This window comes from Augochlora pura, chromosome 1, assembly GCF_028453695.1.
Source record: "Augochlora pura isolate Apur16 chromosome 1, APUR_v2.2.1, whole genome shotgun sequence".
NCBI classification, from domain to species: Eukaryota; Metazoa; Arthropoda; class Insecta; order Hymenoptera; family Halictidae; genus Augochlora; species Augochlora pura.
In genome coordinates this window covers 10,695,303-10,711,952 of record NC_135772.1, presented here as the reverse complement: position 1 = coordinate 10,711,952, position 16,650 = coordinate 10,695,303, and the positions used below count along the sequence as shown (strand labels likewise).

The following is a 16,650-nucleotide window of genomic DNA, read 5'->3' as shown; positions in this document are numbered from 1 at the left end:
ACGTCCAACAGCGCAGAAAATACGTTGACAGTAAATACATATTATACACACACACACATATATGTACGTATATATATATATAATTCTTTGCGTTCCTTCTTTATTACGGCCTACCTCTTTCACTCGTAAAATTTTCTGCTTTATCGCCGCACGTCCCCGTAAATATGCAAAGTGAAAATAATGCCCTATCGCTTTTAATCAAACGTGTCGAATAAATATGAATATGCATGGTTTAATTGAAAACTTCAAACCAGTATCTCCATCCGAATATAAATCTCGCTTGAAATAACAGAATTCTGATACCGACCCGAGGTATTAAATATTTGTTCAATTGTAGGTGTCGTCGTTCCTTCGGTTCTCCTCGCACATCTCATTGACAATAATATTTCGCAGCAACGATTGCAACAACAATTCCGACGAAGTAAACCCGCCACCAACAATAAAACGCGCGAGAATATTTAACAACAATTTCTTCGCGTCGAGATTATCCGGCGCGATTCGCGGGAACAGACTTTTTGCCAATCACGAGGGATTTATGTAAAGTACGCGAAATTATTTTGCAGACTAATTGCGTCAACGATTCTCAACTCCCGCAGCAGCAATACTGGAAATGTAGCAGAAACACCCCGGGGAGTTCTCAGACGCGCTCCGAATTCGCACGATTCCCTAGAATTTCCTCGGGGACCAGTCACGCAATTACTTATTTCGCGTTCGTCTCGTTAAGAAGCCTGCGCGCGCGCGCGCGGCCAGGAGATATTTTGCCCGAAAAACCGAGGAGACGATCGCAAAAGGCCACCGATATACCGGAGAGGATCCGCGATCGAGCAACGACACTCGTCGCGTTTCATCGGCAAACCTGTCGGAGACGGGTTCTCGCTGGGAAAATATCTCTCGCCAGCGACGGAGCGCGCGCGCGCTCGCGCGAGTTGTGGTAATTAATTAAGAGGATCGCTAAACTGGAAGCGTCGGAAATTACGATGTCGAAGAACTGTGTCGAGGATTGTTGAGGAAATTGCCTAATCTGCTACGAGATCGCGCGCCCCGATGGCGGGCCACGTGACGGCAATCGATAAAATTAGGGGCCCGAAGAATACTCCTGGGGGGCATGTAGTTCGCGACTAACCTTGCGAGCCGAGGTTTTAACGGTACGGGAGATAACGATTAATAATGTTCACCGTCTCGGGGCGCACGAGCGGCTCCTGACTGGATCGAGAATGGTTATGCAAATCTCCGTTTTCATGTGCCAGCCGAAAATTAAATCTATGCGAGTATAAATGACTATTTTCTAGCTTCGTTACTGCAGTGTCGCAGATACGGGAATTAAATAATTCTCACCCTAGTTGTAACAATAGCGGTACATTATGCTTAAATTCTGTCGATGTTTTATGGATCGAGTAAATATCTCGCGGAGACACCTACGGTAGACATGAACGAACTGTAAAAACTTTCTATACTCAGTGTACTCAACTGCGTGAGGATTTTGTCGAAAACGGAGCCTCGGACAAAAAAATGTTACAACAAATTTATTTCTTATTTTGTCCCGTAGAATTATCAATTGCACTAGGAATTCCGACCCTTCCTCTATATACCTGTCTTGTTTTGCTGTTTGATTGAAGTCGTGTAATTATTCCATGCCGGTTATCGCAAGGTGATATTTTTAAATAATAGTTGTAAAGACCATGCACTTTCTAATACATTTTTAATTAATTAATGACTCACAAATAATATTTAGTATATAAACAAGCTTTCTTCAATGGGATATATCTTAAACAATATTATACTGGAAATTCGAATGATGTTTATATTAACCCTTTTCAGTCGGAGCCATTTTAAGTGGTAATGCTAGATATTTGTTTAGACTTGTAGCGTTACCATTTTATACAACTTCGAGCATTTTATATATTATGGAATTGCATTTTGTGACTCGTACAACAGTTATCAACTCTTAACAATTTTCTAAATATAAAGAAATATGATAAAAATTATTTTGGAACGTGGCATGAACATTTTTAGCGGCGCCTCTCGACCACAAGGGGTTAAGCAACTATAAAATAGTAAGTAAAGTTATACGACGAACTCAAAACGATAGTAATAGGAACAATCACCTCATATAAAAATTACTTGCTGCGCGTCAAGAGAGTAAAGGACCGCCAGCTAATTTGAAATGTAGGAATTGCAAGGAATAAGACGAACGTTTTCAGATAAATTTTCAGGTGAGACGACACTGGCCCGACAACCACCTGTGCAGTAGTAATCGCAGCTGCGAGCCGCAACCGGGACGGGAAATTCGGGAGGACGGCCGAACCGCGACACTAACTCCAGAATCAATTTGCATTCAATAATCCGGGATCGTTAAGTCGGATATATTCGGCGGCGCACGGATTCCTCGGCCGGAACTGCCGGCCCGGAAATCGGCATGCGAATTAGACGCTTTGTCGGTCGCCGGCAAGACGTCCTTCTCGGCTGCCCCCCCCCCCCCCCCCCCCCCTCCCTCCTCTTCCCGGTTTGCCGATGAATGCCACGCCATTCGGTGAATGCGTGCCTCTAAACGACTGCATTCATGGTTCCGTTTCCGTGCATCGAACTGGATTTCGCGAACTTCTCCAACTTGAAGTCACGACGAACCTTGACGCCACGGTGGTGCCTGACGGTTCTTCGATTTCTTCTTCCGACCGTTTTCGCAATGCTGCTGCGTACAATCAGCTACGAGAATCGAAATTCTACGCGCTCTCTCTCTCTCTCTCTCTCTCTCTCTCTCTCTCTCTCTCTCTCTGCGCGAGTCCGCAGAATGCTCAGTGAAATGAAGCACGCGAGCTTTCAAATATTTTCGTTGAAAGGACTGTAATAGATCACCGTAGGCTAAAAACAAATTCGTTTCGTTTAATTCTTATATGGTGACTTCTATACAGAGTGACGCGATTCGACTCCTACATTATTCTTTCGATCAAGAATCTCGATATTCCGACGAGACGTCAAGAAATTTACAGTTTCAGAAAATCTTCAGAGGATTGCGGGTCTGTGATTTTAATTAAAAGTTCCTTGTTCGAACAAGAGAAGATCAAAGGGGCTCAGAAATTTTCAGGAGAATTCTCGAAGCTGTTTTTACCACGGTGTATCACGTGTTTCGAACAATTGCGAGCTCGCGCTCTCGCGGAGTTTTTAGTCTTGTTAACAAATACCACGTTCTCCGCGGTAAGTATATTCAAGGCGCATGCACTGTTCGGATCATTTGGAATACTAAACAAAGAAAGGCGAAACAGCCGGAAACGCAAAGGCGGAGAACAAAAGACGCGTTACGTTTTCAACGGTTTATTCGAGGCTCGCGTTACAAGACAAACTAGCTACACGGCGCTTCTGGAACGAGGCGCGCGGATTACATGTGTCCCGTGCTAGCGAATACGTGATTACAAGAAGAACGCGCATTAAGGGGAGGGAAAAAAAGCCCGCGAGAGCTAGACGCATGATTACAAACGCCATTTTTCTAATTAGTCTGCGTCACCCGTTTCACATTCTATTCATCCTTTGTGATCAGGGCACGCGTAAAACTCGCGTCATTCGCTCGATTTCTCTCTTCGCGTCTCGTTCGTAACCCGCGCCGCGAACACGCGTCGTCCCCCTAGCATCGATCATGCGGCCTGCTCGCTCGCGCATCCTTCTGCACAACGAGCCATGAAGATTGCGGATGATGGCGAAGGTAATGTGTACAGGCGATCTTACGCGTTAGACGTTTTGACAAGGTAGATCAACGCCCACGTTATGTTTCTTAACACGTTCCGTGCCAAGCCAATTTTGTCTGACTTATCGTTCAAGCCATTTGATATTTTGACTAAAGATTGATATATTAAATGTAATTATTCATTATTGTATATTTTGTTCTATACTGCATTTTGTATAATGCATCATTTTTTTCGTTGAAATATATTTTATAGAATTACATTTGCCATAAAATATATGTTTTCAGCGCATTAAATTCAGCGCACGTGGCCTGAAGATCAAGTTTAACGTGTACCACCGGTGTACAATGGGTTAAAAAAATATTTTCTGACAAGTCAGAATCCAAGAAATAATTTTCACCAAAAGAATAGATCTATAATGAGTCTGCTTCATAGTTATATTGACAATAATTGCTAAATAAACATAATATATTGATTTTTAAAGCTACAATTGACCAGAATGAAGAGTCGACTAAATACAGCTTGGCACGGAACGTGTAAGCAGGAAATTTCCTCGTTTTGGTAAAAGAAATCGATCTTTTGTTGCGGCATCTTGTAGTTTAACACCCTGCTGTACGGGAGATCAATCTCAGTTGTAACACCGGCACGGTAGTAACACATTAACCCCTTGCAGTATATAACAACGAGTCAGACTCGTGATAAAGATTCCATACAGGATCTACTAAATTTAAATATTATTAATTTCTTCCAAATCAAATTCTTCTGTTATCAAAGCCTAGGAACGAAATTAAATGAAGGCAATAAAAGAAACAAAAATGATCTGTTCCTATTAAAGAAAATAATGAGGACAAATAGGTACTAATCAACGCAACATGAAAGGAGTCATAGTGCAAGGGGTTAAATATCTGAATATTTGATAGATATTAACAGGAATTGTTTTTTGTAAATTAGCAACTCATTTAAGAAAAGACATAGCATTTGATATACACATCTTATATACACAATAATATAATCGGGAAAGAGAGAATTCTTTTAAATATTAAACGTCAGGAAGCAATTAATTTATTAACGTAATAATTTTTCGAAATGATCGTACTCGAAAAATGATATCATGTCTCTGATTCTATCAGTTAGTATCACTAGTTAATTAAATGACAAAATAGCCAAGGGAGTGCTTGACCATATTTCTAACAAACGGAATTGTTATAAATATTTAGAAGCTAGAAATAATAAATTGATTAATGAAAGAAATTCGATTGAATAATCCGCAATATGATAATCTGTGTTATTGTAGGTTAACCGTTCAGCGGAATGTTATTGTTCAATTAGTTGGCGCGTGCTTTCCGGTGAAAGTAGTCGTGTTTCGTAATGTGCTCGTCGCGTGTGTTCTCGTGAAGTGCCCTGTTCCAGTGGACCTCTACGTATTACTGCTGACCCTTTGTCCACCCTGTGGTAACCAGTGACCATCGTAGTAATCAGTAATTGCTATTCAAGTGGTTTTCAGTGGTCGTTCAAGTGATTATCTGTAATCGTTAAAGTGATTATCCGTAATCGTTAAAGTGATTATCCGTAATCGTTAAAGTAGTTATCAGTGGTCATCCTAGTGGTCACTTGTCTGGTCCTTCTTTCAGTTTTCAACTTTTACTCCCCTTTCATATAAAAATTATATTTTTGTATTCTCGTAATTTAATGCTACCTTTACCCAATTTGAACAATTTCTTTTATCTTTAATAAAAAATCAAATTGCAATTTTTTCTGAATTCGAACCTAAATTTATTTCACTTTCTTCATATTTGACGGAAATTCACTCCTTGTTCATTATTTCACACGCGATTCAGAGTCTGAGTTGCAGCGCGTTGCAAATTTCCGTGATCGCTTTCCATTGGTCACTGTTTTTCGTTAATAACTCGCAAACAGAGCCGCAGATCGCATTTTCGCTAAGGAAAAGATTACTCCAAATGACCTCAGGAAACCCTCATTTCCCGCAGTTACAAAAATTTTGATACACCCTGTGTAATGCATATTTGATATACATACCTTCCTATTTTGTAAGCGAAAAATGTTCGAAAGACCAATTCAAGATGCAAAGTAACAATACAAACGAAGAGAGAATCTGCGTTCGAGCAAACCGTATTAGGAAATTATTAGTTTGCCCGAACTCTAACATTTTCTTGGGAATCGGGCGTCCGTAGCCTCTGAAGGAAATAATGGTATTCAAATATTGGTTCACTATGATTAGTGGCCGATGTTAGCTCTGACCTAGTTCCGACTAAAGTTGATTATGTGCATGTGAGGTATGTTCAACGTCCCTTGATTTCATTGCCAAACGAAATATTCAATTATTTATCAACAAACCAATAAATTTTATAACATTACAAATAACAAAAATGTTTAATGATTGATCCTTATTATTGAATGGAAATCCATCGAATAAATATAAAATAATTTGTACCATGACCTATTTTTCCACTGGAGAAGCATAAGGAGAGAAATATAGTTGCAAGACAAATTACAAGAATGTTTAACCGATTACATATGTGTGATATTAAGTTATGCGATTAGATATGTACTTTTTTTTAACCTCTTAGCTGTGTGCAACGTGTATACACGTCATAAGGGAATGGCAATGTTGCATCTTGCAACGAAAGTGCTTCTACAATTTAGATTAAAATGCTTATGAAACATATTCATATTCGCACACTTTAGAATAATTAATTTAGAATATTTAGAATATTTAATATCCAGCAGTGTGGTCGATAAAACGCATAACAAAATTTATCTTCAAAATATATCGACCCAGCTAAATAGTGAAAAATTCCAAGAGTCGTACAATAAAATTACTTCAAGCTTAAATAATCCATCTAGGTACCTGTTAATGCAAAAATAAAATATAAACCATTCATAGATACATATTTAAAGTTCTGTAAATGTCTTTTATTACCCTAAGCATGATTAAGTATCTGTAACTTGGAAGTAAAGAAAATAACCAAACATCTCAATAAAATTCCGTTTGCTGGAATATATTGCGACGGAAATTCATTCTGAAAACTAATATAAAATTAGTGTTAACCATATGCGACTGACACGGCACTCGACGCGTTAACTAATATTCTCCCTGGGATAATAATATGCTAGACGATACAACAGCCTCATATTAGTAATAGCGCGCCTTTGCGGTTCCATAAAGTCTGGAAAGTGTAGCACACCATCATTAGTCGCGACATCATCTTCCCTTCGGTGATGAACGCTACCGAACGACAAAGGCGGTCGAAATGATGCGGTCTACATCACCGGAGCCACATTCTACTTTTGCCTCGCTCTTATCCGCTGGTAACGCTCTCTCTCTTTCTCTCTCTCTCGGTTACAGACAATATTCGACTTGCTACCGCGAGAAAGACTCCTGGTCAGCCGTTCCTTGAATGACCGCCCACGGCGAACCAGGATAAAAATAATATTTCACAGAGTATCCGAACGAAGTTCCGAGCGGTTATTGTCGCCGAAAGATTCGTTTAAAGCAGTTCCACCGCGACACTGTAATACCCGCGTCATATGGTTCGATGTCGGCGAGGATGGCAGTCGGCGGACGGACAAAGAATATTTCCTCCGAAAAACGTATTCTTCCTGTTTCAACCCCTTGACCCTTAGAGGACCATAAGAAAGCTAAGAGTAAATATTAGTTTATTTAAGTTTGTTTAGATGTAAAATTGATACGATATTTTGGCATTCTGTGTACAAAGTGCAGATAAGATTATACTGAAATAATGAAATGTTTAGTCGTGAAAGGAGTAACCAATGTCTTCGTCTACCCGTAGAGGTTATAAGTTCAAGACGACGAATTTTGATTTTAATTATACGGACACTGCACAATTATTACTTATTTATTTAGTCCAAATGCATGTTTTACTTTCTTAACCTCAGGCATAGCGCCGCGAAAAAATACACGGTTCTTCTCGTTTCTTGCGTTTTTAATTGATATTAAATCGACCTAACGGTACCACACGGTTTTTTTTTCTCTGTATACCGTGTCGAGAGCTTATTGCCATGGGGCAGTATCGCCGAAAAATGATTCCGCATCGCATTCCGTTTCGCGTCGACGTAGAAAGCGAGCTCGAGTATTGCCAAAAATAAATAACGGAACTTTCAAAAAAAAAGAAAATCGAATATTTCGAGCGACGCGACGAGCGTCGGGTGAAACGCGTCGATTCCAGGCGAAGACAGATTTCAATGCCGAAAGTCGCTTTAAATCTCCCCTCGATTCCGGGAGACAAGCATTTTTTAACGTCGAGTCGGACCGATAGAAACGCGATTAACGAGGAAAATAATCGCATCCGGCGCAACGAGCTCTGAGATTCGTTTGCGCCTGAATGACGCGAATCAATCGTGAACGTCGGACGTTCCCTCGCGCCGTCGAGACTATCTCGGAAACTGATTCTACGGTGAACGTATCGATCCCTCGTTCTTTCCATAGAACAAATGTTTGAGAAATTAAAAAGGATTTCACGCTGCGCCTCCTGATGAAAACTTTTAATTCTGCTTTAGATTGCACCAACAAGCAGAAAATGCAATTTCGTATCCATCGTGCCTGTTGCATGTGCAAATTTATAAAACAATACCAAAACGAGTATCACGCTCTGATCAAATTATGTCATCGTAAATCCAATTGGATTTAACCCTCTATAACTCAATGTAAGTTTAAAGTTACACGCTAACATACACGGCTTGAATTCAACTGTAAACTTTTACAAATATATGTTATTTAGTATACTTTTAACTCCTAAATTATTTCTTTTTCTGTCTTAAGTGAACTTTTGCATGAGCACTTTAATTTTGGTATAAACGTTCTGTTCTAACAGCAATAAAAAAGTAAAATATAAAAGTTTATAGTATTTATCAGTTGACGCCAAATTGAGTAATCTACAATAAGATAGAAATAGTGTAACGTTTTAGAGAATTTAATTTACTCTAGCCTATTGTATGTGTACGCTTATTCTACTGCTCTTAAACCAACTAAATGAAAAACCTAAAAACGTAATATATAAAGTATTTTTGATCACATAATATAATATGATATATATTTGATCATCCCAACCTCGTAATCCCAACAAATGCGCTACTTATTTATCTAACTAGCTGTTCATCTTTAATTAGACGGGCAGCGATATCAAGCTATTCGGATGTTGAAGCAAGTCACCTGTACTGACGATCATTCGCCTAAAGAACTTCGGACTCGATGCATATATGCCAGTGTACATAACAGAAGAATAGTACCATTAAGGTCATTTAAATATGAAATAAAATGTTACACATTCGAAACTTTCTATTATCGATGCGCTAACCTATCAAATACTTTACCGACCGGTAATCTAGAAATAGTATAGCCTAGTAGCCTATAAATCGAGCGAAACAGAGTCGGTATCGGGGGGGAAATGTATAAAGTCGAATGACCCGTTGGTAAAGCGTTAATAACACCAGCCAACAACTAACACGATAAAAAAGAGATTAGATAATCTCGGAACAAATATTAACCATGTAGTCGTTGGCGTGTACGCGCGGGGAACCAATTACTTTTCCAAACGAAACGGGCGAAGCATTGAAAAGTAAAGCGCGGTGTAAAACGGGGTCAGCTTCACCATTGAATCTTTTTCTGGCGGAATAAAACGGCGCGCGCGCGCGCGCGATTTGGTTCGCTGGACGATCTGGTTCGGTTTTATCTATGTAGCAAAATTCGAGGTGGGGACAGGCCGAAATAAAAGTAAAATAAAAACAGCAGAGCCAGGATCTAGGGGGCTACGTTGAAGCGCGCTGACCTGCGAAGAGAGACGTCGCTAGGCTAGTGGACGCGCAGCCGGAAGTGGTCAGGTGCGATTCAGCGGGTTTCGCGGCGTCCGGTTGGGAAAACGAGACACTTCCGGCCAACGTGAATGCCCTGGGAAGGGAAACCGGAAACGCCCGGCGGAACGGCTAGGCTGTTTTCGAAACCGAAACCACGAAACCGAGGGAACACACCCAAAAATAATCGATACCGATCGATACCGAGTAACGAGACACACTGCTGCCCCGAACTACCTCCACCCTGCCACTTTCCCCGCGAAATATCAAATATTTCGTGCAAGATAGTACTCGAATTGATGGACGCGATATATGGAAGCTATTTCTGGTAGTTCCACTTGACGTGCAATGATTTCCACGAAATGTCTACGTCTTTCCATCGATATCTTCTTAATCTTGTCAGTTTTCATTATTTTTCTTTCACTCACATTAGTGTTCTCGTCGATATTTTATTCTACGATTCCTATTAATATTCAGACTTCCTTTAACCCTTTGCACTATGACTCTTTTCACGCTTCGTTGATTAATGCTTATTTATCCTTAATATTATCCTTTATAGGACCAGATCATTTATGTTTCTTTTCTTATCTTTATTCATTTTCGTTTCTAAGCTTTGTTAACAGAAGAATACAATTTGATTACGATTTAGAAGAAATTAATAATATTCATATTTAATAGATATTACATGGAATCTTTATCACGAGTATGACTCGTTATTATAGTGCAAGGGGTTAAAATGCAATAACTCTCTTAGAACTGGACTAAACGACTTGATCTTTTTTAATGATGAAGATATCAATTTACTAGACAATAACTAGAATGCTTTTTTTAAATTTTGATGTTGCCTAAAATGACAAAGGAAAATAACTACCGTGACAGAAGAAGAAGGAGAAAATAAACTTATTCACATCTACGAGACGCACTTTTTTAAATATTCGTTAAAAGCTCAGGTAAAGAAGTTAAAAAACGAGAGTTTTTGATTTTGTTGATTATCTATTATGTAAAAAAATTCAAATCGTTTGGTACAGTTTTAAAAAAAATCATTACAAATTAAAAAGAGCCGGAATATTAATGGGGGTCGCTGTATATTACAATATATGTTAGAATATATTTATATTTAATGATGCTATTCTTGTCGGTAAATATACATCATTCTGCAATTGTCTTGTATTTGATTTTGACAGAAATTAATGTGGCATACACTGTATAAACGTAATTCATTTATTATAGAAGGACGATATATTTTGATTACATATTAGAAAGCAATAAAAAAAGAACATCCGCCATCTACTACAGTGTTTGACAGGCATACGAAAAATTCAGAAACTAAAAAAAGATCACATAAAAAGTGTCGCACTATACCTAATTTAAATATACCTAGATATAATTATTAAACATAAAATACATACGTAATTGAATAAATATAAATATATTAACATTGTCGGGGATATCATTGTCCATCGAGTGGGACGGACCAGTTTCTAGTACTTCAACGAAAGAATATTGAAGACTGTTTATAGGAACTATTGTAAATGTCAAAATTAAAAAGGGTTTTTATTCGGTAAATGTCGTACTCACATGTCAATGATAATATTAACAGTTTCCGCTGAAACTCGAAATTACGAAATTGCTTTAATATATGTTCATTTTGTTGTTACGAAATGTAATTTGATGTTGCTGTAACTAGCGGAGACACAAAGGGAGCATAGTATAGAATAAATAACAATAGTATATTGGATATTGTTATTCGTGATTAACACCTTAAATGCAATGTGAGTCACCGTTGACTAACGACATGAAATTTAAAAAATTATATTCCTCCGTAGAAATAAATTTTAAATAATTTGGCGATCATAAAAGAATATAGCTAAATATTACTTGTTGTCAAAAAAATATTTTAACGAGTATTATTCAAGCACGATATTCGCACGTTTTTTAGAGTGTTATAACTTGGGCTGAGCAAAAAGAAAGGCAAAGCAGACTTGCACTTAACGTGTTAAGCAGAAACAGAATAAAAACAATTAAAAATCGTATTCCACCTGATGCTTCGATTGTTCTCTTATTTCTGCTCAATAAGAAACAACAATTGCTAATATAATACTGCTACTTCTCATTCTAAACCAAGCCCCTTTCACTTTTTCTTTAACTAGACTAAGTAATTTCATAATTTCGAGCGTGATATATAAGCTTCTTAGCTTATAATAGTATATTAATATAATACTATGCCAGTATTTTAGTGGAATTTCCTTTTGCGAATAGTCAATAATGATATGCCAGCAGATGGTACTGTCGATACCTTCAAGTACAATAAGCGCTAAAAAAATATGGTCGCATGTACTTACAATACTCACGGTGCATTAGAACTTCACCGATTATTACTTTCTAATGTTCGACAACGTTATAAGTATCCACGCCATTGTAAACATCCCAATAAAACCTTCTGAATCAAACAATATTTATTAGTTACGTCTCTGATAAATACAATTCTTATGGTATAATTTAAAAATCATAATGCTTCCACGAATAAAATGAACGATGATTAATACTAAATGGAATAAATGATATAGGTACGAAAATGTAGTTCGATTTATGTGTCGTTCTTGATTTTGTCACACTTAATTGCGAGCGATTTGAACACAGGTTAGTCTTAATCAATTAATAACGTCGCAATTTAAAAAGTAACTTTTAAGATCAAATATAAATTAAAATATATACTACACATTATGATAGTGATAGAAAAGAAACAATAATACAAATCTGCAAGTGAAAAAATAACTATTGCTTGTGATGTATTTGCGGTTTAGGTATAATGGAACTGTAGTGCAAAAATTCTTTTATGAATAATTTTTTTGTGTAGCTCTGATTACTTCATTTCTAGGTGCAATCTTAATGATCCAGCGTCGTAACTCTATTCTACTGCAAGCATTTATTCCGCTGGAGTTCTTGTAGATTAATAATTGATGATTACAGACACAGAATTTGATGTTCCTTGCGAATTTGTTAGGCTGACGATCAGATATTAATTCTATATCTATTAATCATACTTAAATATTCAAATAGTCTGTATGAATACATTATAGCCATATACTAACGATATCAGACGTCACGTCTCCACATATTCATGATCGGATCGAAAACTTTTGAAAGTTTTACGAGGTTCTACATAACTCGGGTCTTCACTTCGTTTTCTTACTTATTTGACTGCTTAAAAATGATCTTTCCTCTGTATTATATTCCTAAAAAATAACAATCTAGAGGGAAGAAGATATCAATTGTTTTTAGCCTTAAATATATTCATTATAGCAATTGATTCAATACCAACTTAGCAACGTTTAATCGTCTTTAATTATAATATGATACTTGATTTATAATTTATTTAACGGTTGCAATAATTGGAACGTTTTCGTCGTTCATGTTAGTTTATAAGAAAACGAAGCTAAAAGGAACAGTTGAATTTAATTTTGAAGAAATTAACAACATCTACATATAATTATGTTGAAAGTTTTCATTACAAGCCTGACTCGGTATTACTAAAGAAATAGCGTATCTATGGTACCGTGGTCCTAGACACGTTATCCTAAATAAAACGTACCGTTATGAGATCGCGAAGTACCCGAAGCCCGAAAACCCCGAAGACTTTCGAAAGTTTCACCGCATGAAGATTTCAGAGTGAAATATGTTATCTACAATACATTTTAATGCAGCTTGACATCTCGCTGTACGTGTGTATTGAAAATGATTCAAAGTGTCCCCGTTTCTCGGATACCGCCGCGTCGTTCCGTCACAAATCTTCCCCAGCATCGTTATTCATCCCCGTTCCTGACACTTTCTTGCATTTCATTCTTGACGACGGGTTAAAGCGAGACGTCTGCAGAGGGAGAGTGAGAGATTTACTGGGCCGTCGTTGTCGCAATCGTAGTCATAGTTGTAGCAATCGAACGGTGATTATCGATGCAAGACCCAGCCGATGGTATAGTTGCGGGGAGCTCGCCCCATGCGTTGCAGGCGATCTGTGGAAAAAAGTCGCCGACCGGTGGCACCGTGTGAGAACACCTGATAATAATCAGCGATCACTATACCGAGCCGAACGATCCGATGACATTGGAACTGTATCTTTCAGTTTAGCATTCGCACCTGGCTTTTCGCGAAAATTAAGACAAAACAGTCGCAGAATAAAGCAACATGGTTCTCAGACTTGTCAAGTCTGAAATGACGAATCGAAGATGCTCAAATTAGTCGCAACAGCACATACGGTACCTATTTAGTGTACACATACAATCTGAAGATCTTATTTCGATAATTTTCAGTTGTAGAATAATTAAACAAAGAGACGGCTCCCACGGAAAATTCATCAACGAAAGGTATCGTTATTTCAGTACTACCAATAAGCGGCTAATGAGCATCATTAACATCTTTCGTCAAAATTGCAGAAACACACTGCGTAATTAATTTATCGATCGACACGAATTTTTACACGTGCTTCGTGCGACGAACATTTACGTTCAATTATTCAGCCGCAAATTACTAGCTGCACTCGATTGCTGTTTTATCTGGCCTACAGCGTGATTAATAGAAAATGTTACAATTACCATCTTAATTCCAGTTCGATTAACATCGCGATGTGTCGCCTGATTACGGAACATTCACGTCTGCGAGACAATCAACAGCGTTGCGTGCGGAAAACTACGGCGATGTTTAGTTTAATAGCAAACGTCAGACAGCGACACTGACATGATAATCGATCTACGATTCCAACGAAGATATCATTGTCTGTGGTGCGTTATATTTTCAACTTTACACTACTTCTGTTACTCATTATCGAGAGCGTAATTGTTATGTTTGATAATAAAATGCATTAACTTCAACAAATGTTTAGATATTCGTGGATCGCGGTCATCACAGCAAATATTAAACGTATGCGAGTCGATTCGCACTGATTCAAATTAAACCGAAATTAATTTTCTCTATAAATCGTTCCAGCCGTCTCAACAAACAAATAACAACGCGATGTTCCAACGCGTTAAATTTCGCGTTAAAAAATATGTTATAATCCATCGAGTTTAATCAATTTCTCGCCGAAAACGCAGGCGTTTAACTTCGAAATATACTTTCTACGTGCTTCCGGTCTAAGGTGATTGTTTCGTTGAGTTTATACACTTAAGATGAAGACTTGACGCGTCGGTTATTCAGTAAAAGCACTTTCCCGGTTTTAGTAGAGACTCTTAAGAGCACGTAAATAGGGGAAGGAGTCGGCTTATAGATTAGATACTGTGTCACAAAAGTCTGTTCATAAAGAAGTTTTTATAACTGAACTTCGAAATTCCAAGGTGCATGCATATTCCTATACGATCGTTTTCATAAATTGTGTCTCGATCGTAACGGCACCATCTCGAGCTGTGCTTTCCTGATTTATTTATGAAAAATCATCGTGGAAGTATTATGTCTAGCATCCTCGATAAAATTCCTCGATACCTGTGCACGTTCGCTTATCGAAACCGAAGAGTCTACGACTATAGGGAGATAGTTCATTTTAGCGTCCAAGATTTTTTATCCTTTCACTAAATTTGTAAGCCATTTCCACTACACTAATGGATCTTAGGACGTCAAAGTATTTTTACACCACTCTATCCATCAAACTGAATTCGGTAAAATAGCATTACAAACGCTTATCAATTATTACTTGCTCGAAATACGGCAATCGCAAGTGCCTACAGCGGGTTTCGAAATATCACCTGTAAGTCATTTAAACAAGACATAGAATATTCGCTGTTTTAATCACACTCCCATCTCGCGTATTTTATAATTTAACAAGACCTGTAATTGTCGAGAATTAAGTATAGTAAGGGAAAACAACATTTACAAGGATACAGCTTATTGCAGAAGTTATATAACTTCTCTATCAATTAAAGTCCTTAACACATAAGTCTACTATTATAAGAAACATATTGTTACATTAACCCTTTGCGGTCGAGTGGCGATTTTAAGGCGTCGCTAAAAATTATTATGCCACGTTTCAAAATAATTTCTATCAAATTTACTCGAATTCAAAAAATTGTCAAGAGCTGTTAACTGTTGCACAAATCACAAAATTTAATTCCATAATATATAGAATGCTCCAAGTTATATAAGATGGACACAGTGCGAGTCTAAAAAAATACTTTGGATTTCCAGGTGAAATTGCTCCGACTGGAAAGGGTTAAAAGAGCCTCGTCGGTGAAGGGTTCAAATAAATCCAGGCTTACTACGGTTCTTTGTACAATATCGTAACAGTAGAAACATCGGCAATTTAAAGTATAATAAAAAGAAAAGATTCATACGCTTTTCGCAGCCGCTGCATATTAAATCGGTCGACACGATCGCCTCAAAGTTCCATTAAACAAACACCATCAGCAAATTAATGAATTCCCGCCCGGTCTAGTGCACGCGGAATGAGATCAGCGGACGAGGCGCGGAAAATATTGAACAAGCATCGAAACTTTGCCATCGCGAGCCCGGCGCGGCGCGGCGCGGCGCCGTGTATCGAAATCACAAGAATCTCTCGAAATCCTAATTACAAATCCCGGCCGAAGTCTGAATTACAAGCAGAAGCGAGCGCGCGCCGCGCGATGAATTATTTATATTCGAGCGGAGATAGCTCTGCGCCAGTTTGCTCTCGATCGAGGGATCGCGACGATATAAATGGATCCGCGGGACGAGATCAAAGTGGGGCCGCGGCGTTAAAGCGGAACGAACGGGGAAGGAAACATGTCGAAAGGACAGCGCAACGCGGGGAGGGGGGAGATCCGTCGACGGACAGCTCCGTATTGTAAGAATCCTCCGAAGGGATGAACCGCAGGACGCGGCGTCCTTTTTTTTTTTTTTAATTCCGTTCCGTCGCGACACGTAAAGCTCGAGTAATTAACGCGGCGTCGAAGGGATGTCGCGCGTGCTACGCCACGCTTATTTTATCGTCGCATTCCGCCGTCCGACGCTTTCACGAGGCTGCCTTCGAAAAAATACTTCGAACGTTTCGTTTTAGAGAAATGCGCCAGCCAGCGTGTTTCGCGCAGAACCCTTTGACGCCGGCTTTAATCCATCCCGGATGTTTCTCATTTTCAAAATAGGTTTTGAGGCGGACGTATCAATTAAAAATACGCGTTGAATGCTT

At 38.5% G+C, this 16,650-nt stretch overlaps 1 protein-coding gene across 6 annotated transcripts in view; it reads right to left on the bottom strand.

Annotated features, from left to right (window-relative positions):
* The window catches only part of Tmod (tropomodulin), a 167,988-nt gene that overhangs the window by 34,041 nt on the left and 117,297 nt on the right, over positions 1–16,650 (bottom strand). For 2 of the 6 annotated variants that reach the window (XM_078183544.1, XM_078183575.1), the window contains one exon: positions 11,039–13,513. The exons of 3 other annotated variants lie outside the window; for them this stretch is intronic. In XM_078183544.1, coding sequence (XP_078039670.1) covers positions 13,449–13,513 — 65 coding nt within the window. In that variant the 3' untranslated portion in view covers positions 11,039–13,448. Of the gene's footprint in view, positions 1–11,038; positions 13,514–16,650 lie in introns of those variants that run through there. One more of the 6 variants, XR_013494295.1, reaches the window with a different exon arrangement.